The 26,729-nt window shown below is 40.6% G+C and overlaps 1 protein-coding gene across 1 annotated transcript; it reads right to left on the minus strand.

The window, feature by feature from the left end:
* Positions 1–3,206: 3,206 nt before the first annotated feature.
* RAB32 (RAB32, member RAS oncogene family) lies at positions 3,207–25,613 on the minus strand. The gene is made up of 3 exons (XM_069852178.1): positions 25,301–25,613; positions 6,570–6,847; positions 3,207–4,330 (listed from the first exon to the last, which is right to left on the minus strand). The coding sequence occupies exons 1-3, from the start codon at positions 25,527–25,529 to the stop codon at positions 4,181–4,183; spliced, it is 657 nt and encodes a 218-aa protein (XP_069708279.1). The 5' UTR covers positions 25,530–25,613; the 3' UTR covers positions 3,207–4,180.
* Positions 25,614–26,729: the final 1,116 nt, after the last annotated feature.

Here is a 26,729-nt window from a genome sequence, read left to right on the forward strand (position 1 = left end):
ACAGTAACCCTCAACACCAGTGTCTACAGAACACTTTTGAAATACAGAAGTTAAAAAGCAAACCTATCTGAATGCAACAGGTTGAAAGTCCATTATTCTGGGACAAATCAGGAAGGGCAGAAGACTTTAGAAATAGAATTAGCAGAATACCCATGCTAGGTATTTGGGGCAGAAAGCATATTCTATGTAAGAAATAAGGTGTTCTGTAGACAAAGAAAGAGGTCATCAATTCTGTTTTGGAACCAAAGTCACTAGCAAGATGTTAATACTAGAATAATAAAGGAAGCAACAGTTTAAGAGCAAAATGTTTCATTATTCAATACCATCATTTTACCGCACATACTTGTTTTAGAACCATTTCCTCGTATCACAATATATCAAGAATGACTCAAACGATTCCACAGCAATTGATCACTACAGATAAATAAGGATTTGTACAACTTAAGGAGACTGAACGCTGTTACAGGTCAATAGTCTGGCACAAAGTTTAAACAAAGAAAACTCTGGAGCTTGGAATAGCTCATGTTTTTCTACTACTGCAATTAAGACACACCTAGAAAATCCCATACTGAAAGATCACTAATTGGTCTAACTCCTTTCTAGTTTTCTCAGCAATTGTAATGCCTCATTAAGCTTTCTAAATGAATAGAGGCTGACTTTTCATTAGCTGCACAGACATACTGCACAAATGCAATCCAGGAAGACTATATGCCATGTCCAGTCTTTATGAAATTAGCTAATGGAAACATGCCAGGGAAGGCACTGATTACAGATTTTTACTTAAGTTTTTAATCTCAATGTAAGGACTAAGAAGTCAGGTACTTGCTCATTTAAGGACAATGCAGACTGCAAGAAAATGAAATAAAATAGCATGGGGGCCTCTTTTCATCTGATTGAGATGAAGCATCACTTTACTATATATCCTGTACACGTAAAAAATATTATTTGACACTTAGCTCACTTATTAGTCCAAAGTTAAATTGGGTCTGTTTAAAATTCCACACATCTTTCCAAATCACAGTTCTTTGGTTAATTAGGACAGGTCATGACAGGTTTAATTGAGGTAAGCACTTTTCCACAAACTACAGTCCCATTCTTTACCAGGGCATTGCTCCCATTCCCTTTCTCAGGCTAGACTGCTGGCCTTTTCCTACACCTTCTGGCTTGATCAGGCTTCCCAATTCTCTCCACCAGTTTCAAACATAATGATGTCCTGGTTTAGTCCCTCCTCTGCCCCACTAGGTCAGTAGCTAGAACTGGGCAGCTTTTAGCCCAAATCTCCCACTTACAGGAAAAGGGAAATCAGAGAGTCTTGTGGATTGGAAACTAACTTTAAAACAGCTTTAATGCAACAATAATAGAAGGAAGATATTGGTAAGAAAACAAAAGATATACAACTATACAAAACCAACTCAAATGCCCTGGATGGCTCTCTAAGCTTCTCCAGTTAGCGAGAGCCATATCAAAATTAGTATACTCCTCAATAGTTTGAGAGTCATGGCCATTCTACATGCAGGTAGAGCTTTAAAAGAACACAAGCTACATACAAAATAAGGACAGTGCTTAAACATAGTAGCAATAGCTTTTCAAGCAGAAATTTAGACATTCTTGAAACTGATTTGCATAGGATTATACTGTCACTGGCAGGACTCAAACGAAATTAATTAAGTAGCACCTCAAAGCTTCAGAATTTTTCATTTTGGTATTGATTCTGGAAAAAAAAAACAAAAAAAAAACCAAGAAAACACTATAGCGGTTTGGAAGAAAAAAAGTGTGCCTCTGTTGGCAGTTTCCCCAATAAAGTAGGTATTTTAAGATACTAGCATTTGAATGTAGACCAGCCTTCTATGCCATAGCAGACATACTTAAGAACTGGCCCTTTTTTGCCTATTAGTGACAAACTTCATTTTAAATTGCATAGGCTCAATAAACTTACAAATGAAGCCCAGTGAACATGAAATTGCACCACCTGACTGGTCACTTAGATATATTTTGATCTAGTCAAAAAGCACATAAACAGGATACACACGCTCCACTGGCTAGTTACTGGATTAGTGCAGCTGTAATTAAAGTTTAGAAAGACAGTACACTGGAGATTTAACAGCTTATTAAAACTGAGCTTACAGTCTAAATGGAGTTCTACAAGTGACTGAATAAGATGATTATGGTAGTTCCAGGCTACGTAGAAAGATTAACAACGCAAACAAGACACTAAGCAAGTAACAGATGGGTGCAACTTCCTTTCTGCAATGCTACAAGGCTTTCAAAAATGTTTTAAAGTAGCAATCAGACTTTAAGCATCCAATAAATCCGCACAATCCTAATGGACACATTTTACAGTGGTGCACAGTATGAGGATGAGAGATCACAGACATGTTGAAGCTAAAAGTTCAGACTAGATAAACTTTCAGGGGACAGTCATTGAAACAACTTTCCCAAGGCCATACAGTCTCCATTATTGAAGGCTTAAGACCAGACCACACAAAAGTCTAAGCATGCTAGTTGTCACCTTGCTTAGATAAGGATGTTCACTTAGAAGATTTCCAAAGAATCCTTTTATCTGAATTATTTTACAATCCTAAGCTAGCTAAACCCAGTTTGAGCTTATGACAAGCCTTAGTATGGTAATTTAAAATAAGCCTTTAACATAGCAGCTAGTAGAAGACAAAGTTGTTCTTGAATATCAGTGAAAGCATTTGCGTATAGTGAGGGACACAATGTAAAGATTCATTTTCTCAAAAGCATACACCAACAACATGTAAGATGCCCAAATATATTTATTTCTTTTAAAAAGTATGTTTCTCTTTAGAAAAAAAAAAAGATAGCCTAGGAAATTTCAATACAGATTAAAGTATATACAATCTGGCATATACTTCATGCTGATGTTTAAGTAAGCACCAGCACCATCAGATGAAGCAAGATAAGACTTCTTAAGTCAGTAGCAGTGAGGTACCAGGACAGAAGAAACCCTTAAAACAGAGGAGCTTCAAAGCCTTTCAGCCAAGCAGAGCCAGAGTTCCAGAATGTATTCAAGAACCGTGAAATCTCTAATCCTTTTGATCTTTATTTGCTGCCAAAATTATGAGTTATAACAAGGGAACATAAGCATTTCAGTATACAGAGTTACAAACTGGTAAGCCAGTTCACCAGCTACAAGTAGTCAGAGTGCAGCACTATTGTAAAACTGAAAAACGCAAGAGCTTGAGTTTTGTTTTGGTTTTTTGTGGGTTTTTTGTTATTTTTTTTTTTGTTGGGTTTTTCCCTCCCTCATGGTATTCAGAATCACCTCAAGACAGAAGGAGAAAGAAGCAAGCTCACTGTCACAGAACAGTAAGACAGATTACTTTTTGAATCGGTAAAGTTTTCAGTGTTAGTGCACAAAAAGGTTATGGTATGTTTATTTCTGGATGCACATATGGGCAAAGTTACCATAACTATATGCCAGCATTACAACTGTATTCATTAACGTGTTTCATATATATATAGTATTAGCTGAAAACATTCTGCCTTAAATTGCTGGAGATGCTTTTTTATTAGTATTTCTAAAACCATGCCTTTCTCCTGGTAAGTACAATCATTTACCCTTCACTCAGTGGTAAAAGACATCTACTTCACTCACCCTTAGTGGACACACTAAGATAGATACCTTCCATTGGTCATTAGCCCCCTTGAGATTTCTGGGATGCCTCAATCCAGGAGAACTAGCAATGAGATAGATCCTCATGGTGGGGGATAATAAATAGGGACAAGTGCATAGGCGAGACTGATGAAGTGGACCTTACTGGTGACAAAGGAAAAATTTACTTTAAAGGTGCAAGTGTTTATGCAGTTAAAACCATGAGAAATGAGTCCTATTTGGAATGTAGCAAATGTCCTAGAAGGAAACTACACACTGAATGTTACCTTTGTTCTGTTTTAGGAGTGTAAACACTACCTACCTTATGTTCTCAAGTAAGAAGACACTAACCAGACTTAGACACAGCCACTCAAGTGGAGTGACATCTCACAAGATACTCAGTTTCATGCTAAACAAGAATATGTAAACACCCACAAGAATCACCTATTTAGATAATACCAGACACCCCACATGGATGGTCACAATGCAGCACCATAGCAGCAGTCCAATTTAAGGAAACAGTCTTATCATTCATCTCATAACATTTACTCAAGAGTGGTAGCATTAGCAGCACTGTGATTTACTCTCTGCTTTCAATGGGTCTAGGTCCAGTTTTGGTTTCCCCACATCATTCTCTTCATTAGGAAAGGTTTTGTAGTTGGCAAGGATGTTTTCCACCAAGAATCGAGCAGCTTCATCTATGTTGATGTTGTCCTAAAAACATTGAAAACAAATAAGTCAGTGATTTTTGTTAAAGTCAGACATTCCTGTTAGAAACTAGGCAAATACAAAAACTCCTCTGCAGTCTAATCAACATAACACAAATCGCTTTAGTGCCTCACATCATTACTCATACACTTCGTTTTTTCAAAAAAGTTACCAGAAAGGTTTGAAAAAGTTACTCACTCACATTAAAGTATCCTATTTGTAATCTATTATGTAGTCAGGGGATAAGTGTCACCTGCATTTGGAAAACTCAAATGCCAAAGTGCATTTGTGCATCAGGAAAAAAAAGAGGCAATTACTACATTGTAGTGTTCCACCTCTATGGGACCCTCCTCCAATTCTGTTGTAGTTTGGATGCACTTATTCATGTAAAATGATCTTTTTTATCAGCCTCAAACCCCAGCTAAATCAGGGTGCCTCATCTAGCCACTCCAGATTTTTTTGTGCAGACTTGAAAAATTTCCCATATGCTCTAAAGGTATTTCATCAGGATATCCTCCAAGTATCTTTAGTTATTGAGGGGGCAAGCTGGCTACTACTGAGGGGCCTATGGACACAGCATCGACCTAGCTGGGCCACCTGTTAGCTCACCACAGGGTTGCCACATTTGGAATTGCAAATCTTCAATTCCAAAGGAAATACCACCCCAGAGCATTCCCAGAGCACTTTTCCTCTGCCCAGAGTGGAGAAGGATTCTTCTCATTTTAGTGTACGGATGTTTGTAAGATATTTCTATGAATATTTATACTCTCTGCAGTTCTTTTGTTTTCAATATTCTCCAATCTAGAGAGCAGGGCCTGTGTTACTGATGACTAGACTGAAGATTCAAGTATCAGTTCCAGCAGAAAGGCAAAAGCAGATTATCAGAATATTTAAGTGGGCAGGACTTAAAACCATAAACTGACTTGGTACACTTAGAAAAAAGAAAGCCTACCTGAATTTTTGCTAAGCTATTTTAACTACACCTCTTCAAAGCCTTAAATAAGTAAATTTGTAACTGAACTAAGACTAATACTGTCTGGACTTCTCTCTGCAGGAAGAGCCTTTTTTTACATTAAGGCTTAAATGCCACCTAAAGTATAAGCTATCACTACACTCCCATGTTAGGTTTTGCTCAAAGTTACTTGCATTTATTTTTAACATCACACTGAAGTTTATACATAGCTGTGTTATGGACAGACGAAGCTTCAGGGAAGACATGACATAAAGCAGAACCTTCATATTGTTTTTGACTATAGAGACTTAATGTGAGGTTTTAGTAACAGGTGAGTTTGAGAATTATTTGTTCAAATGCAAACAAATTATTAGCTGACTAACTCCTGTAACTGTGTACCCTTATTCACTTTTCAAGTGATCAAGAGGCTTGTTACTTTATTTCATATCATGTTCCTCTTAAAGAGAGAGTCTGTAAGTGTTGTCTAAGTGTCACTTTCTGCAGTTTACAAGCAACAGCTAAAGAAAGTAGGCAAGCCAAGGGACTTTCAAGTTTAGCTTACAACACAAAGTTAACCAGACAAGTAATTTAGTCTTTTAGTCACATTTGCCTTCATCTAGAAGAATCTTTAAGTATCAATTGGGTTTTAATAAACTGTTGAATTCAACTTTAAAGTTCAGTCACTGCAAGCTCAAGTTACCTGTGCTTTGATCGAGTCTGTAGACTAAACTGCACAACGTATGAGTTACTCAAAGTTACCTGTTTGAATAAAGTAGATATCTATCTTAGCTTAAGTTAATACAGAGCAATTTCTTTTTTATCCAGTTCAGTCTTGACACTGCCTGATAAAATAAAAGAATGCTTTCATGGTATTATCTGGGTGGGTGGTAAGAAATGAGGAAACAGCTTGTCCACTTCTAGAGTCTTACAACTTCCTATGTGCAACAGTAAAGACAGAAGCTGCAATTGAAAAATCTGCACCTCAAGATTACTTGTATCTTTCTGATAGCTTGATTAGTGATTAGTAGTAGTACTAACATCTGAACAACAACACTTATCCTGACATATGCAAGAAAAAAACCGTACCAAAGTCAGTTAATCAAGTTTTACAGTTAGTTTTAGAGTTTTTCTGAATTGAAAATGCAGTTATAATCTACAGAAAATACACTCTAAGTCCTCCAATTTCTGCCACACCCTAGAGACTTGGCTGTCACTTCTGATACTTGATAATTTGCTTCCCTAAATGACTACCTTTAATTTAAGAGTTAAAATGTATTTCCTTTTTATGTTCACCTTTGCAGATGTTTCAAACCATCCAACAAAGCCACCTTCTCTGCAGAACTGGTCCATTTGAGAGGGATTCTGGGTGCCATCTTTCTTCTGGTCACACTTGTTTGCAAGAAGAACAGCAGGGATAGGGCTGCCATTTGGAAGTAGTACTTTACTGTCCAAATCATGCTTCCATTTTGAAACAGCCTCAAATGTGGAGCCTCTTGTGACATCAAAGACCACAAAAGCACCAACTGCTTCTTTGTAGTATACTCTGGTCATATTTCCAAAGCGTTCCTGGCCTGAAAGAGTGACACAGTAGGTTTATTTAAGCATGAACTGCAGTCAAAGTAAATAGGACTTCTGTACTAGGTTAGTACATAAAATTTTAGCATTTAGATCTAGTCACCTAGTTCATACAGCATTGCATCTTCCGCCCTACCTTATCTTATCATAACAGCATTATATTTATCACACAAGTCAGATGTTAAAAGCAGTTTGCAATTTCAACTACCACTGATTTTTTCCTCAACTTATTTGTTGAGAAGTATTCTTGCAGAAGTAATGCCTAAAAAGACTACCAACATAGCTGTACACAAATCATTATTTCTTCAAAAAAGCTTTTGCAAGATTTAGATATAAGCTAAGTAACTTCACCTAGAATCTTAGATTTTTTCCTGTAGGGTGAGTAACAATGGTTTCTACAAGCTGCCCAGCTAAAAGCCTTCAAATCATCTTCTGAAGTAGTCACCTGTATTATAGGTCTTTTTCCTCTGGCTAAATTTTTTATCTTTGACTTCATCTTTTAAGTCTAAGACCTTCTCTGGAATAACTTCCAAATACAGCAACCCTAGAATTTGGTACAAGATTATCAGAATAAGGTACAATTGTTCACAAAAAAATCAATCAAGAAAACCAATGGTTAAGAAAAGGCTTTAGTTGACTACTTGCTAAGTAAAACTACTGTAGTGAGTACACTTGAAAAGCAGAATTAGAGTGCCAGTTCAGTTATTCTTCTGTTTGGAAGGTCAGACCATCATGCTGCATTTGTACTGGAATAGGCATGGCAGTGTCAACTGCTAACATGCTGCTTGTGAAGTTCAGGCTACTAAAATAGCTTTCTGCTTTGTTCAGAAGTCTTCATTGGAACAGTAGTCCCTGCCCTTTATAATTTAGTTTGACAGTGTATCATCACTTCAGCTTTCAGCAGTTAGTGCATATGCTGTTTTATAATAGATAAAGTAAGAATATTAATTGGAAGCAGTTCTCCTCTGTTTATAAACATTCAAGTCCACCTTTGATTAGCAAGGACAATTACAAGAACTGGGTATTATCATCTTTTCAAAGAGCAAGAAATTCATCAGGTGAAAGAACTTGACAAGGGATCCTTTCAACAGCTTTCCTAGCTTATTTTAATATCAGTACTCCAGTGTACCAATTAACTCATTCCCCACAGACATTTTCAGAAAAGGTTGACTAAGCAGTTGTTAGAATTGCCTGAAAGCAGCAGCTACAGTGAAATCCCAGAGAACACTAAAGCTCTATAAAGAAGACGTTATTTCTGACTGTTCAACTTTAAAGTATGATGCTGCATAAAACAGAATCACAAGCCAGCATATTCTGAAGAGTGGAAGTTACACCTGGTAGTGAAGAGTTTCTTCACTACCAGCTCATTATCTCCTGAGTAAGAACAAAGAGCATGCAGGAAGAAAACTCTTCCCTCTACATTTAAAGCTCAAGTTTGGAAGCAGCATTTATGCCACAGACTCAAGGTGAACAAGCCAGGCACCAAGCCTGCACCTCAGTGACTACGTCACTGGACAAGGCACATTGCTGATACAAGTCTTTTCAAGAGTGTACAGAGAGCTTGCATACAAGTAACTCACATTGTCTCCCTATGACTTTAAGGGGCTGGATTCTTATGCCTAAAAGGCATGTTTAGTGTAGCCTTACTGCAAATTGTTGTACCACATGCCCACTGTTTTCATGAATCAAACACCACTAAGTAGGAATTTGGCCAGAAAGCTTTTACTACTTCTGTAGATCAAGTGTGCAGCATTTAAAGCGGCTTTAACTTTAGATGGTGGGGATTTTTTTTTTTTTTTTTAAATGGAGCTGCACAGAGTAAAGTTTAGTTACATAAAGCCAGTTGCTGCATATGGCACCACACAAGCTATGAGGAGCTACTTCTCATTTTCCCCATTTGTTTAGCTGTCAGTTTCACCATTGACTCCTCATAGGAATATCTCCAATTCTACTGAAGATGCGTCCAATTCAGGTAGTACATCCCTTCACACCACAGAAAGGCCCCACAAAACAAACAGTATAATCAAGGCCTCCAGTGCTCTGTACCAGTCTTCAGTAGAAGAATTTCTTCAGTTTGGCCCCAAGATGGTCTAGAAAGGGGCACTACTTGCTGTTATTTAGATGAGATTGCACATTAAACTGAAGCAGTGAGGGGAATGGCCCCTCTAATCCTACTTATTTGGCTGTTTGAGATCTGTGGTGATTTTAGTCTTTATTTTAATTAAGGCTGTAAGTTTTTCAAAAATCATGACAGATGTTTACATAAGAAAACTAAGTGGTATTGATTAGTTACAGAACAGGTAGCTAGACTGTTACCAGCAAGGAGTAGAGACAGCATCATCACTACATATGAAAAACAAGTTATTTGGGCATTGCAGAAAAGGTTACCAGGCAGCTACCATTTCTCAGATAGCCGTGCATGCTCTAGGTAAACATGGCTGTGATCAGTTACCACAGTGAAGGACACTACTATCAACTGAATCCTTTCCTGTCTACTGCTTTCCTATCCGAAAAAGTTTTAAAGTTAAAGAACAGTTAACAAGGCCATACTAGCCTCATATAGCAATAAGCCTTGCTGAAACCTGAAGAGAGTGCATTTAAGTTGCACCAAAGTGATTGAAGTAGTACAGCATCACATACAGCTTTAAAAGAAAAGAATCAAAGTATATCATAAGCAAACTTAAGAGTTCCAAACATCAAATTGCTTTCCTTAAAGAAATAACAAGGGCCCTAGCCTTGTCCAGAAGTCTGGTCATCACTGATCTAAGTTTGTGGTAATTCCATTGCCAAGAGAATTCCCATCATTTTACCATAGTCAGTCTTCCCCATCCACCAAGCCCAATGCCTTTTTATAAAATGAGCTAGAGAGCTGTTTTGACTAGTAATAACCAAGATCGCTCAGCAATTGCTTTGTTGACATTGGTGAATTCTTACACTCCAGTATCCCCCAGCCACACATGAAGCTTAAACACCATGCAGAAAGGCAACAGTGGTCTTACAGTGGAACACCAGACTACCTGGATCCCATCATGGGATCCTGAGCAGGGGAGGCTATTGTAAGTGGGATCATGCTGACCGGTAAGTTAAGGAGCTCTGGAGTAACTTAGAAGGCAAGGTTAGCTTTGTACAGTAGCTTTTCTCATTGTGTGAGAAGACAGCAGTTCTGGCCTACACCAAATTGTACTTTACTTTGTAATCTACAGCAGTCAGCCTCAGCTGTCCAAAAAAAAAAAAAAAATCACACTTACTTCTAGCTGGCTTTATTGCTCAGAAGTCCAAGGTTTTTGCTGTTATAAGTTGCACATTTGGAAAAAAACATTAATACATATTCTTCTGTAATTTACCTTTGAGTGAAAGTAGACAACAGAAGTGCATATATATGACTATTGGCATAGAAGTCTATCTTAATGGATTTAAGTTTTACATTAAACAGATTTGATACCCTTTCCTCCTAAGACGACGCACAAGCTAACTCTGCTATAGTATTACAGATTAATGTCTCCAATATGAGTGCTGCCCTTTACTGAAACAGCCCAAACTCCGAAACAGTTTATTACACAGAACTGATTTCACCCCTAGATTTCACATGCACTAAAATTAGGCCTGGCCTGCGGTAGCTTATGGCTGCTCTTTTGTTCTGTCTGGAGGTCTTAAAAGGATGGATATATCCATTTTTATTCCATAGAGATGACAGCAGTAGTAACACACAGTGTGCCTAAAAAATAAATATTTCCTATGGTAAAAATTATATGGTATGAGGCAGAAAGAGGCAGAAAGAATTCAGTATGAACCGAGTAGACCTTCTTTACAATCCTGTTATTACAGACAGTGCACATGCTCTAGGCTGAGCCTCTTGTAAGGGATGGAAAGCATTCTAGACAGCCTTTTGAAAATTTAAAGGGACTTTCAGGCAAAGCTCTTGCAAGTAATTTTCTGTTTGCAAAAACTTATGCAGAAAATGTAACTATAGAACATACCACTCCCCCAAAATCTGGAGTCTGAACATCATTCTTTATTTAGGTATTAAAAGTAAATTGACTCTTTTACCATGCTCATTTCAGCCAGTGATTTGTCATTCCCTTTCCTACGTCCACCAGAATTTTTGCTGTAGTGATTTTACTGAGTGCGAGAATAGTGTCAAGCATTACAGAAAGTGGATCATACTCCAAAGCAGAAAAAAAGCGAGACGTGATCAGATGAAACCAGACTTAAAGTCTCCAGCAAGTATAATCATGGAAGGAAGAAGGCAGGAAAATTACTTGCTTACTCTAGAAGAATGGAAAGGACAGAGGATTAATCATTCCAGTAGTTCTAGTGCCTTAATGTAAGCCTGACAGTACCAAAGGTATTATTTCTCCCAATTTTAGTGGTTCAAGTATAGAAGAGGAGCTAAGCTAGACGGCAGCCATAGGGATCAGGTGCTTTTGAGGATACGGAAGTGGCGACATGCAATGTAAAGTTCTGCATTCTCCAACTGCAACATTTTCACATCTAAGTGAATCAGCACATTTTGTCACCATATTTTCCAGTAATTGCAACAACTAAGTGACATGCTTGCAAAATGTCACACACCACAAACTAATACAGTTCCCTACAGCTGCAATACAGGAGTTAAGTTTTAGGATAAACTAAACTGTATCAGAGCTTGGAAGTTTACAGTTACAGTTTACAATGTAACAGGACTAAGTCATACATTAAAAAACAACATAAAAAAATATAGCCAGGTCTGACTTTAGAAGCTCTATCTTTGTCCTTCACTTCAGAAGATAAGTTATCATCATAAGATTCAGACAATGCCAACCTTGTGTACATTTAAAATGTACTTCAAGGCAATCTTTCACAGTGTAAGGAATAAACAAGAGTCCTGTTTATCTCAGCAGCGTGACTTATCATTGTGGCAGTTCTTGCTTTTAGATAGCAGGAGATAGCCTATACTCCCATCATTATTTTTGCTCTTAACTTCTCCTAAGTGATAGGAATCAATGCTGGAAAAAGCAAGTTAAATGAACAAATGACTGCTGGAACTACACAATATTGAGATTGTCAAGGTTTCTTCTTCTAGACTACTTACCATACCAAGAAGTCTTAAGTCTGTAAAGCCTTTGACACAATCCCCCACAATATCCTTCTCTCTAAATTGGAGAGATATGGATTTGATGGGTGGATGGTTCAGTGGATAAGAAACTGGTTGGATGGGTGCATTCATAGAGCAGTGATCAATGGTTCAATGCCCAGATGGAGATCTGTGATAAGTGGTGTCCCTCAGGGGTCTGTACTGGGACCAGTGTTTAATATTTTTATAGATGATATCAAAAGCAAGATTGAGTGCACCCTCAGCAAGTTTGCAGATGATGCCAAGCTGAGTGGCGCAATTGTCACAAGGACAGGATGTTATCCAGAGGGACCTAGACAAGCTGGAGAAATGGGCCTGTATGAAACACATGAGGTTCAACAAGGCCAAGTGCAAGGTCCTACACCTGGGTCGGGGCAATCCATGGTTTCAATACAGGATAAGGGGTCGATGCAGAGCAGCTCTGCAGAGAAGGACTTGGGGGTGCTTATTGACAAGAACCACAGCATGAGCCTGCAATGTGCACTTGCAGCCCAGAAGGTCAACCATATCCTAGGCTGCATCAAAAGAAGTGTGGCTGGCAAGTTGAGGGAGGTGATTCTGCCCCTCCATTCCTCTCTTGTGAGACCTCATCTAGAGTATTGTGCCCAGTTCCAGAATCCTCAACATAAGAAGGTTATGGAGCTGTTGGAACGGGTCCAGAGGAGGGCACAGGGATAATCAGAGGGCTGGAGCCCTTCCCATACAAGGGCAGGCTGAGAGGGTTGGTGTTGTTCAACCTGGAGAAGAAGAGGCTCTGAGGACAGCTTATAGCAACCTTCCAGTACCTGAAGGGGCTAGAGGAAAGCCAGGGAAGGACTGTTTACAAAGTCCTGTAGTGACAGGACGAGCAAGAATGGCTATAAACTGGAGAGGGGCAGATTTAGACTAGACATAAGGATGACAGTGGTGAGGCACTGGAACATGTTGCCCAGGGAACTTATGGATGCCCCTTCCCTGGAAGTGTACAAAGCCAGGCTGGATGGAGCCTTAAGCATCCTGGTCTAGCAGGAGGTGTCCCTGTCCATGGCAGGGGGGCTGGAACTAGATGACCTTTAAGGTCCTTTCTAACCCAAACCGTTTTATGATTATATGAGCATGTATTTCATACAAATTAACATGAACCTACTCTGAGAATAAAATGGCCTAATAACTTCTTAGAAGAAGCTTCCCCAGATATACTTTTTACTGTGCAGGTAAATTTTGATTCACCTCTGTCAATAGTGTAGCACAAGTTCCCCTGCCTTATGAAAAAAGGCAAGATTATTCTATCCTGAAGCCACGCAACTTGGAAACCGGAGTTGTTAGTTGCATCTAAACCCTCAACATCAGATTTACTGATGGACAACTGGACAAAGTTTAACTTTTTTCAGATGAGACTAGCAGTTCTGGCATCCTGCAAATGTTGTCATTAATGACAAGAGAAAGGTAACCAGAAGTTATAAAAGCCTGACAACTGGAAGAATGATGGAACAAATAGATTCTTTTATTGAAGTTACGTCAGTTCAAGTCATCTTTGACAGGCTAATCGGCTTAATGGCTGGTCAGAGCTCAAAATTTGATTTTAACAGGTTTGACAGTTCAACATCAAATGATCGTAAACTAGATATGTATAGTCTAGACTGAAGTCATCCAAAAGTCAAGGTACAACTAGCTGAAGAGTTTTATAACAAAGTTGTTTGCTGCTAACTGGATGACCATTGCAATGAAGTTTTACCCTGAACCAAATAATAGAGTTGTCAAAAGCCTGGTAGATACCACGAAATCTTCAACATACAGATAAAGCCAAGCAGCTCTTGCTAACATTGTCCTTCAGAATGCTGAAGCTCAGAGTTCAGTTAGCTTAAAAGGCAGTTTAAAAAAAATTGACAGAAAGAAGGACTACACCACACAGAGGGAAAAAAAACCCCAATCTATAAATCGAGCCAAAAAAAAATCATCCAACAATACTACAATAATTAAGAAAGTGATCAGGACACTTAGTGAATCAAATTAATGCATCCAGCTAGAGTGTTTCAGCTACTACACTTTTCTATCAACAGGTACTATACTCTGCAGTGAACTTGGGCATTACAGGATTCTTATTAAGCCATAGTAATTGGTCACAATAAGTCAATTTGTCTGGGAATACTTGGAATGTTCTCCTTCCATTGTGAGAAGGGTTCTCGGATCAAATATTTACCACAACAACTAATATTTAATTAGTCATTCCAAAATACAAGAAGGGTCATTAGTGACAGTCAGAATAACTCTAATTCGACTGCCAGGACCATGGCTCTTAGGTCCTTGCTATCAACTACTCTTATCTCATTAGCCACACAGTGTGCAAGCACAGTGCTATTGCTTAGACTTTAGTGTCCAAAGTCTAAAAGTTGTTTCAGACAACTCAAGGCCATGAGACATCTGTGTTCTAATTCATCCTACTCAAGAAAAATACAATTCAACAGTAAGTGAAACCTCTTCTTCCAGTTTTCCTTACACCAAAAGAAGGCCTAACATAATGAGCACTCTCCTTCCTGCTTCAGTTGTGCTGCCTTACCTCCAAGCCCCCAGATTTCTAGAACCAGGCTTGCACACTGAGGAAAACCTGAGTGGCACCTTCCCACAAGTCCATCTCTCAAAGTTCATGTCATTCAGTGTGGTAGGTTTATACTGAAGTGCCATCCAAAATGGCTAGCCATGCAGCCCAGCCCTCTAAGTTAGAATTGCTGTCCCTTTCAAAGGTGACCTATGTCCTTTAGGAGGCACAGGGAATAACAGACTACACTCAAGGTGCCTGTTGGCCAGATGTTTGGCCAAATGCAGCAGATATCCAGAATTGCCCTGAAGATGCATCTCTTAGTTCTCCAGATTTCTAACGTACATTTTATCACTACCTAGGTAAGGTGTGAGCCAACTGGAGTCCTTTGTACCCAGATTTATTAATGTGTTACTGGCAAGCTACCACTGCTTACAGCATTCCCCACTCTCCCTAAACCAGCACAGCTTGGCCCAGAACTGTCTTGCCCAATTAGACTGAATCTGTTATTCAGCAATAAGTAGGTTAACCAAACCACTATCAATATTACAGGACATGCTCAAGTGTGTCTACCTGCTTTTTCACATGGGCAGCAGCCATAGATAGAGAGAGCAAAAAGGCTCTAATTGTGTGCTAGGTGTCTCTCTGCTCCTCATTCTTATCCATTTAAGCTATTAGTTCAAATTTAACAAGGGCTTAAGCCACAGAGGTGTTGAACTATACTAGCACTCCAGTACATATTAGAAACCTGTAAGAGTTAAGGGCACATCTACACTGACTTTTACTTTCCATCACTGTGGAAGTAATATTTGGTATTTGTGGTTCTGGTGACAAACACCAAGAGGTAAAAAGCAAGAACTATGAACTACAGGAACATTGCATCTTCCTGTTTAGACAGAACTAGAAATATTTTCATTAAATGCAGTTTTTAGTTTCTAGCAGACAAAAGCAGCCTCAAATGATTTTAATTGAATTGCTAGTATTTTTTCCTGCTAAGGATAGTGTGGAAAAGTTAACTGACCACTGAATGGGCTTCTTCCCAATAGGAATGGTCCCAAGCCCTTCAGAAAGACAGTCTTCAGGGGAAAAGGTACCTATCCAGTTAATCCCTGTTCAACTGACCCCCATTTTACCATAAGAGATAGCCTTTGGTACTCTGGTTATGTCTATGTTAGACAGAGTGCACTTGAAGCAGTTCTGTTGAGTGAGACACGGTTGGAGACCCAACATCCACAATATACTATGAGACATCTGACAAAAATGATAAGAACATGCCTGTATCTCTTTAACAAATTAAGATATAATCACCTTCAAAATAGTTCCCTTCTGAGTTGACACACAGCTGCATACGATGCCCCCAATGCTCAAAGCAATTCTTCCACAGATCACTTTCTGAAAGGTTGTTGAGGAACACCATCAATTTTGCTGTCACATCTTCTACTCTCACTGTTCACTCTTGCACATTGACATTTTCCAACCAAGGGTAAGAAAACATCTATATTTGAACACACGTCCACTTGTATTAAGTGAAGTGATCAGGTTGAGCCCGGTCTCACTGACAGGTTAGAACATGTTCTATCACCATCTCTATCTCTCCCCTCCCACTCTTGGTTCCTGAGCTATAGGATTAGTCTTTTTTAGTTGGACCTAGTATACAGTATGAGAGACTGCAGTCATTCAAAAGTCACTGAAGAATATTGGTTCATCCGCAACAGTATATTGTTTAGATCACAACACAAAGGTTCCATATCTTCTTAGAAGTTAGTATTTAATTCTGAAATGGTTGGAAATGGAGCCAGAGCTGTACTGTATACTTAACATTGATGCTGCAAGGACTACAGCATTTCACAGCACACAGGAGAACAATTCTAAAGTCAGTTTGTCTTGAGAATAACATTATCATGAGACTGAAAAAATGTTAATCACTAAAATGTTCACTGTGTCATGGTACATTGTGCGTGATTGGAATTTTGTGTTAAATATCTGCCACTGCCATCCATAGCACTCTAGCTTGGGAGAATTTAAAGAACAAGTTCCCACAAACTGTTTGCAGCAACACTCAGAGGTTGCTTTTTAATATATTATTTGAAAAGCTGCTACAATCCATACAATAAGGAATACAGGTCTGCCTTAGCTGCTTATCTAGAAGCCACTACTACTACTGAAAATGAGCTATGCTTTCTCTAGGCAGAGTTGATACTTATGACTTAAGCTCAAGCCTGAAACCCCATCATTTTTCAAAGCCTATTCTTGACACCCCATTCACTTTTCCATGGCTCCATAGCCAGAAAACTTTGAACATCTAATGTTCTACAACTGGTAGCTTGAGAAGCATATTATGCTTCGGAATCACTGCTTAATGTTGGCCATGCTAGCTTTAACACCTGTGAGAATTTCACAAGTTACTTTTATGCCTTCATAAGAAAATAAGAAAAGAAAATAAGAATAGTGATTATTGTAAATCACTTCGTTCTGGCATGGCATATCATGCTGCAGAACTTCTAAAGTGAGTATCTGGAGGGAACTTCAAAGACAAAGGCAATGGCTACCACTGGAGTTCAAGTACTCTTATTTGCAACAGCAGTGAGACCGAATCCCAATGCCTGTGCTCACTACTGAAGGGAAGAATTTCAGTTTACGCATTGTGTTGGAGTGTTTTTTGGAAACACAGCTAGGATTCCTGCATTTCATTACATGGGTAAAGAAAATGAGTTTAGATCATGCTGTTACAGGATGTGCTAAATCAAACTGTACTTGAGTGCACGTACTTCAGTACCCTGTCCTGGTGCACACAAAGAAAAGCAAACTGGTAAGAGACAAAAAGGACATGTAAATAAGGTGAAGATGGCAGGACCTGGAAGCTGCAACACTGATGAGGTTCATTAGATTCAACAAGGCCAGGTGTAAGGTCCTACACCCAGGTCAGGGCAAACCACAGTCTCAATAGAGGAAGGGAAACAATGTGATTGAGAGCAGCCGTGCGGAGAAGGACTTGGGGGTGCTGGTTGATGAGAAGCTCGACATGAGCCAGCAATACACGCTCGCAGCCCAGAAGGCCAACCGTATCCTGGGCTGCATCAAAAGAAGCATAGCCAGTAGCTCGAGAGAGGTGATTCTGCCCCTCTATTCCTCTCTTGTGAAACCTCATCTGGAGTACTGTGCCCAGTTCTCAAACCCTCAACATAAGGAGGATATGGAACTGTTGGAACAGGTCCACAGGAGGGCTACAAAGATGATCAAAGGGCTGGAGTACCTTCTATAGGAGGACAGGCTGAGAGAAGTGGGATTGTTCAGCCTGGATAAGAGAAGGCTCCAGGGAGAATTTACAGAGACCTTCCATTACCTGAAGGGGGCTACAAGAATGCTGCGGAGGAACTTTGTAAAAAGGCATGTAGTGATAGGACGAGGAGGAACACCTCCCTGGCGGTGTAGAAGGCCAGGTTGGATAGGGCCTCAGGCAGCCTGATCTAGTGGGACATGTCCCTGTACATGTCATGGGGGTTGGAACTGGATGATCTTTAAGGTTCCTTCCAACCCAAACTATTCTATGATTCTTTGATAATGTTGCCAGCACTAGTTTGTCTCTGAATGGTAATGCACCCAACTTAGCAAATCAGCTTACTCCACTAGAGTCAATTACATGACATACAAGAATTTAGCCAATACATACCTCAAAAAAACTTATGGTCAATCTAAGCAAGTGGATTTCTGCACAGATTTCTAGTTTGCATTATGATTTGACCCAGAAGTTATTATGCTGCGCAATATATACTGTTTTTCCTCCCATCTGCTGTATCACACCAAATAACTTAGTTATCTTACATAGCCCCTACCCACCCATTTAATGGATAATAATCCATCCTTTATTTTGTGTAGAGTGATACAGAAGTATTTTTACTGTGATCTTGTAGACAGCCTAGAGCTTATGAGCAACGGTTACATATGATACGAATGTTCCCTTTGAAAAAATAGGGCTGAAGCTCCATCTATTACATAGCAATTAGAACCTCAAGCACTAAGTCATGTTTCCATCATGGATAGAAATTAAGAGTACCCACAAGATCAATATAGCAAACTTTCTTTTAAGCATGCACTAGATCAGGTGATCTTTTAAGATCACATTTTTAATGCCTAGAAAAGCCTACAGAGAAATTCCAAGCTTGCTTCCAAGAGACCCAAAGAACATCTGTCTCAATTCTACCATTTAACTGAACTATCCCATCTTGCACAATCAAAACTACTATACTAAATGGCCTTACAACACCAGCTCCAAGTCAGTGACATTTCCAGTACTCTTATGGAATTCCAATCAGCACATAGGCTTTAAGAAGTTTAAGAAAACATGTAAGGTACTTTGAGTTGCTATATAATATAGTACCAGTTCACCAATACGAATAATTTGGCACCCTACTAGTAAAACAAGGAACTCGCTTCAACCACAATACCAATAACCATACCTTACTTGACAGCATTTCATAAAAAAAAAAAAGTCACTTAAATACAAGAATTCAAAAAAAAAAAAAAAGGAAGCACGCTGACAACCAAATTCTGTATTCAGAGATGACTGAAGACACTAAAAAAACAAGTTTAACGTGTTCAGCACTTATTTGGATACTTAGCTGTAGAGCTGCAAATACAACAAGCCATTCTCAACTAAAATATCATAACTAATTCAGCTGCTCTGGAAGAGTCACAAGAACAGACACCCACACATGATTTCCCACAGAGGGGTGGCTTCCAGAAGGAAACTGAGCACACTTTCTGTTCTGTTTCTTGCCTCTACTGCTGCTGAGATAGCATTCCAATCCACAAGTAGGCCTTCTACTTTCCCCTCCTCAAACTTTAACTGCCAGTCTTGCATGTTTCCAGCCAATATCATCCTTAAGTAATTTCTTATGAGATTTGTTTCTAAATGTATGCAAGCAGAAAACATTCCTAAATCAGTCATTAGAGATCATTACAAGTGAGAAAAACACACAGCTGGGGCAGGTTATGCCTAGATTCTCCAGCCTCCACCCTACACTCACTTGTACTAGGCACACAGCTAAGCAATTTCCAGTTTAATCCCTACACTGATCTTCAAAATATTTGTGGGTAAGGACAAGTTTTTACAAGACTACCTTGACTACTTCTAAAGCCTACTACCGCCAACCTCTCCATCCTTCAGAGGAACTCCTCTGAAAAGGAGCCTCTGACAGAGCTACATTATGTATAGAAAATTGAAGAAGTTTTCTGATTGCTCCTTGTAAGGGGGCATCAGTCTTTCAAGGATATATTAACACCACTTAAAAGTTGCTTTAGACCTTATTTTTAAAAAGAAATAGAATCAGCCCATGATGCAAGAAACAAGTTAATGACCATGCACATAGAAGCAACTTGGCAGTCTTCTGACATGCCTGTAGCACAAATGCAGACTGAGAGAAACTGAAATATACAGCTGCTACAAGTTCTCTCACATGCAAGTACACAATACCATACTGGAACAGCCTGAATGCCTTTGAAACCCAGCCACCAAAATACACAACACTACACAGCTATGTTCCACAGAAGGTGCATATCAACCAACTATTTCACCTTTCTAGAGGAGATATTCCATTAAAGTGGGAAATGGTAAGACCTATTAGGCACAACAACACACCTACTTATTTAAGTGAGAAAGTTTGTATTTTCCCTTCAATTATCTTGCTTTGCAAGTGCTCATTTCAGTTTAAACCCTCGCTCTTCCACATCCATGGTTTCCTGCACACATTTCTCCACTTCACATGGCTTCCAACAGATGAAAGTAAGTTAATTTCCTAAAAAACTTAAAAGCTTAACATCAACTCACATATTTAAGATTCATTTGTCATCATAGAAAAGATGGAATGTTCCAATTCTTCTCAACTTCATATCTGAGCTAAATACTTCATCTGATTGCTTCATCCTCTTTGGGACTGGCATATACTTTTAAGAAGTTAAAGGTCAGATCTTTTCAAGAAGACAGACAGGAATTTAATAAAAAGTTTACATGCTACAAGTCTTACCATTCAACTTCTGAAAGCTTGTATAGAGCATGTTTAGAACACTAAAATACATTCATTTCTTTACTATTTGGTCAATTTCATAGCCACGCTCTTCCAGTTAAAGCAGCACCTCAGTTTTAAAACTGAGCTTCCTTTGTAAGAGTGTATAAAGTCCTGAAAGAAAGGTGCTTATCACCCTGAAGTTATTGTAGAATCTCGGTCAAAGCTTTAAAAACAAAATTTGTCTACCACTTGTCATCAGTAACATTCTTCAGAAACCAAGCTCAAGCAGTCAACTGCAACTTTTACCACTCCTGCCCACTAGAGAATTGCATATTTGTATAGTATGATGTGATTGACAGTGATAGCCAATGTAATTATGAAGCAGCAGCTAACACTACTCAGTTGCTGGTCTTATTAGATCAGATTAACACCTTATGATACAGAAAGCCCTTAAAGTGCTCCTTCAGTGATGCTTGACTGAATTTCATCAATATGTTATATTCAACTCCTACACAACATTGTTGTCAGTGCAGTATACTTAAACAGCATGCTTGTCAAGTAGGAACCTCGAGAGCGTGGAAATGGACTTGAAAAGCACTTCCCTATCATTAAGACTCCTTTGTTTTACATGTATTTATTACAATGACACATTCCTATCTCTATTACTTTGGCCAGCTATTTACATCATTTGATGAAGGGCATTAACATAGATTCACTTTCAGAATTTACTCAGGAAGAGAGATTTATCGTAACTCCGCACGTCAAGATAAAAAAACCCCCAAGAGTAATGCCTAAGGGCAGCCAAAGTTTACAAGTGTTACTCCTGTATGAACATGCATGTAATCTGTTTAGCTGCTTGCTTCAGAATACTTCATGCTGCAACCAAGACAACTTGGCAGCAACTGATCAGTCTTACTTCCAGACTTTTTCATCTGCATTATTCCACAATCTACAACCTGTGTCTAAAAACTAAAATGCCTGTGTGTTTCTGGAATACACAAGTCTAGGCACAACTTCATCCCCCTTCACTAGTTCACACCTCCTCCCCCCACCCCCTCTTTGATTATGCTGCAGGAACTTGCATTAATTTGTACCTTCAAAAAGGAAGGCTATTTTCACTGGAAAAATAGCATTGGCAGTGTAACATTGTCATGCCCTATTTGATAGTTATCTAATTACTAACAAAAAAACCCCCAAACCTCTGGTGGCACAAGAAATTGAAGTTTCTCAGAAACCTGCTGCATTGCAACATACAACATTCATCATTCTACCTACAATCACACAAGAAACCAGCACAGTATCTGCATTATAATCTATAGCTGATGACTGAACTACATGGTTAGCTCTTACAATTGATTTAGATACAGAATCTTAGGTTGCAGCACCCAGCTGGAACACTTTTTATGATGAACTGTTAAGTAGAAGCTTTGATATAAAAAAAAGCTTAAGGGTTAGACTTTAATTCAGAGGCATTTTTAAATGTATCAAGATAAATTCTGAATGAAAGCACCTCATAAGGGTCAACAAGGCCAAGTGCAAGGTCCTACACCTGGGCCAGAGCAATCCACCATTTCCATATAGAATGGGGGATGATGTGATTGAGAGCAGCCCTGCCAAGAAGGACTTGGGGGTGCTGGCTGGTGAGAAGCTCCCATATGAGCCAGCAATGTGTGGCCACAGCCCAGAAGGGCAACCATATCCTGGGCTGCATCAAAAAAAGCACAGCCAGCACTGCAAGGGAGGGGATTCTGCCCCTCCATTTCTCTCCTGTGAGTCTTCATCTGGAGTATTGTGTCCAGCTCTGGAATGCTCAACATAAGAAGGATATCCAACTGTTAGAACAAGTCCAGAGGAGGGAGGGCTACAAGGATAATAAGAGGGCTGGAGCCCCTCCCATACAAGGACAGGCTGAGGAAGTTGGGATTGTTCAGCCTGGAGAAGAGAAGGCTCCGAGGAGACCTTGGAGCAGCCTTCCAGTACCTGAAGAAGGCCTACAAGAAAGCTGAGGAGGGACTATTTACAAAGACTTGTTGTGATAGGACAAGAGGGAATGGCTATAAATTGGAGGGGCAGATTTAGACTAGACATAAGGAGGAACTTTTTCACCATGAGAGTGGTGAGACACTGGAACAGGTTGCACAGGGAAGTTGTGGCTGCCTGATCTCTGGAGGTGATCAAGGCCAGGCTGGATGGCACCTTGGGCTGCCTGATCCAGTGGGACGTGTCCTTGCCCATGGCAAGGGGTGTTGGAACTAGATGATCTTTAAGATTCCTTCCAACCCAAACCATTCTATGATTCTATATTGCTTCCAGGGAAGTCACATGTAATGTTATTTACCATAAGATTTAGATCTCTTTGGGAGATCTAAAGCTGTTTGAGCACACCAGCAGACAAAGTTATCTGCATGAGCCAGAAGACAGTGGGACCAATGAATTACAAGGGAATGACTATCACATGCTCAGATACTTTATTACATACTTAAATAAAGTGCCTTAGGGAATACACATCATGACTGTATAGAAGCCATATCCAACCTGGTTCTCTAACCTAATAGTTTCTATATAAACCTGTTAACATCCTCAGGTATTTAGAGATATTAATGAGTATAGACACAGGCATCTGTAGAACACATTGGCAGGCTAAGGACTTCAGCAGTTTTAAGACCATTAAACAATCCTTATGGATACTAGAATCCCTTTTATTTTAATGATTAACACCTAATTGAGTTCTGTAGGAGTCTGAACTGTTACTCTTACACCAGCTAAGCATAGCCCAAACAAAAATCACCAATACTAAGATTACTTCTGCACTTGGCCTTGGTTTTCGATTGGGGAAGGATCCCCAGGTCACTGAAAACAGAGTGGCCTGAACTACCATATTAGACATAAGAGTTTGGAGTACAAATTGCAAAACAGTTTTCTTCCTTTTTCATTTTCACTAGGGAAAAGCTTGCCAGGTGTTTCACAGAAAACTATACAACACACCATAAAACAGAAAAAATATGTTGGCAACAGGAAAAATTTTATTCTTCAATCTATCAGCAATATTAGTACAAGCCTCCAAGGATTTTTCAGCAGCTCTTAATTTCAGTTTTCACCCAGCAGTGTCCCAGACACACTAAGAGCAATAACCAAGAGTGAAAAATACTGCCTTCTATTTCTTGACATTAAGGCATGTGTATATTGACAGGACTTCTCATATTGTAAACAGGTTTGTCCAAACTTTGTTACAAGTTACAGCTAAATTTCTGCCTAGCCTATTGAAACAGATTACTTTCAGCAAACCACACAGCCTACTCCAGTCTCAGAAACCGAGGGATGAGGAAGAATTTAAATACAAGCACAGCAGTCTGACAAACCCCAGGATCCTGATAGTTTCCCCACTTTAAAGCCCCAGGAATCACTACACTGCATCCAGAGCTTTGTAGCCGCTTGAACTGATACTGCCTATTGATTCAAAGAAAGTTAAAGCCAACCTGTAAAAGGAAAACATCAGAAAAGAAAGCTTATTAACATTTTACTTGCTCTCCAAAATAGCAGTCAAAATATTCCACTTTTCCCTACAGGTAAGCAGATGAAAGACCTATGGCATGCTTCAGCACACTGCAGTAAGCAGCAGGGTTTTTAGTGTGAGGAATCACATTTGAAGCGTTTTTAAAGATAACCTTTAGAGCAGAAATATCAGAAGCTGATGTACAGCTGGCCTGTCACAGGGTTACAACCACATGTTACACTTCCTCTTTTCTGAGCTTCCACTTGATAAAGCCCAGAGTTCACAGAAACAGTAACTATCAGTTGTTACCCAAGCAGCTTCCAATCCTGTAGGTGTAAACACAAACAGTCGAAATGAAGTCCACTTTCATATCCATGGAGACATTCTGAGTGGTAGAGAGGGATGAAGGCAGCTGCAGGTTAACACCTGGGCTGCACACAAAACTAGAAATGCAATATCACCTTGACACGAGTAAGGAGTTGGAAGCAGACTTCCCACAAAGCCACAGCAAAACAGTTTGTTCAGTGGTATTTAAACACAGCAGTGCGGGCAAAGTTAACCACAAGAGGTGGTATACCTTTGGAGTCTTTAAGACAGAGGTGTTAAAGAGCACTCTTGAATTACATATGGAAAGGAACGATGTTTAGTTTGGACAAGTGAACACGGCTTTCGTGCTTCCATGTGCTCAAAGTATATTTTTGATAGACAAACTCATTATTTGAATGTAAAACTAACAATAACACAAGTCCCACTCTGTTTTACTACTTTGCAGGGACACAGGTTATTTACTCCTTCAAGGATGATTTTAGCAGTTTGAGTTACCTTTAACCCATGCTCGCTAAACACAAGCTACTTGGAAAAGATATTTGCTCCCTCTCGAATCGTTATGGAGGCACAACCACGAGCTGATTTAAGCAGCAGTCACAACCAAGGCAACAAGCTCCTAAGCAAGCAGGTCAGGAGGAGCAGCACAAGCAGGAACGCTCTGGGAGCCCTGGAGCCAGCAAACAGGGCAGAGCAGCTTTTTGAGGAGTGCTGGAGAACCCAGGTCCAGCCAAGAGCCCCACAACACCACCCGGCAGGAGCGCACACAGCCTACAACTCCAAAACTTCGCTCCCACAGCGAGAGTGCCGTCTAGTTACGCCTCAAATGCAGGCAGGAGGGTTGCGGGGAACGGAGGGCAAGAGAAAAACAAGCAGACAGACTTCGCAGTCCAAACAGCCTTTCCTCCGGAGGTGCCGGGACCCCCAGCAGCCGGGCTCGCAGGTCTCCTCCCCCTTCGGGGCTCCCCCCGCAGAAAGCCGCCCGCCGCCGGTCCTCACCTGCTATATCCCAGAGCTGCAGCCGCACCAGGGTCTTGCTGTCCCAGTTGATAACTTTGAGCGCGAAATCCACGCCGATGGTGGCCCGGTAGTGCTGGGAGAAGAGCTGGTGCACGTAGCGCTTGATGATGCTGGTCTTGCCCACGCCCAGCTCCCCGATCACCAGCACCTTGAAGAGATGCTCGCGGCTCTCGGGCACCCCGCCGCCCGCCCCCTCCCCGCCGGCCATCCTCGACCCTCCGCCCCGCGGGGAACCGGCCGCGCCGCTCGCCTGCCTCACAACTTTCCCAGCCGACAACTTCCTTCCAACTTTCCCTCGGCCGGCGCGGGGAAAAGACGGAGAAGGACGGAGGGGAGGGGTGGGAAAAAAGAGAGGGAAGGAGGGACGGAAAGCCCGCAACCACCTGACTGCAGTCACAGGACGCGGAAACTCCGCCGCGTTATAAAAGGCCGGGGGAGGAGCGGGGAGGGGCGGGGGGAGGGCTCTGCCCGGGCGCAGCTCCCGGGAAAGCTTCAGCTCCTTTGCCCTCTCTTATTGGCCATGGCGGCGAAGTTTTCCCTTGGTGAAGTCTCGGGGGGTGCCCTTTCTCCGAAAACATCAGGAAAACATTTTTCACGGAAAGGGTCACTGGGCACTGGCACAGGCTGCCCAGGGAGGTGGTTGAGTCACTTTCCCTGGAGGTGTTTAAGGGATGGGTGGGTGAGGTGCTGAGGGGCATGGTTTAATGATAGCTAGGAATGGTTGGACTCGATGATCCGGTGGGTCTTTTCCAACCTAATGATTCCGTGAAAACACTCGAGTTGTCTCCCTTCTCTTCTTCAAGGTGCGAAGAGTTTGGTGGTGCAAAGAGGGATTCATGAGGGTGTCTGCTAACAGGGATATCCCAGTAACCCACACTCGCTACCACAATCACCCCTCTGTTGGCACCTGGAGCCAGCTTGGGGCCTGGAGAGCACCGGGTGTTTGTCCCCTTGGCCACCTCCCTGCGCTGGCAGAGCCCGCGGTAGGGCAGGAGCTGGGTGGGGGGGAAAGTGGTGCTGAGCTCACCCTCTGCAAACAGCGCAAGGGTGGAGGCAAAAGCAGTGGTGTAGCAGGAGCTGTTGTGCGTAAGAGGCTCAGGTAACCGAGGAAGAAATCGTTTCCTCATCTGCAGGATTGCCATCAAACGCCTACAACTAAGTTTAGTTCCCTCCTTGCTCCTAAATTAAAATATTTTATCACTCATGATAAATGAGTGTCATCAGGCAATGAACAGGCATGTCAGAACCCAATCTAAACTCAGTTTCCCATCCCTAGGACCATGTAGGCGGAAAGCAAATGTTGGGGAAAAAAAATCCGTCTTTGCTAATGTGTTCTCCAAATGAAACACTCCAGCTCCAGGCATCAGTCCTTGCCACGGGTGGAAGAGGTGCTAAGGGGCATGGTTTA

Source organism: Phaenicophaeus curvirostris, chromosome 2, assembly GCF_032191515.1.
Source record: "Phaenicophaeus curvirostris isolate KB17595 chromosome 2, BPBGC_Pcur_1.0, whole genome shotgun sequence".
Lineage (NCBI taxonomy): Eukaryota > Metazoa > Chordata > Aves > Cuculiformes > Cuculidae > Phaenicophaeus > Phaenicophaeus curvirostris.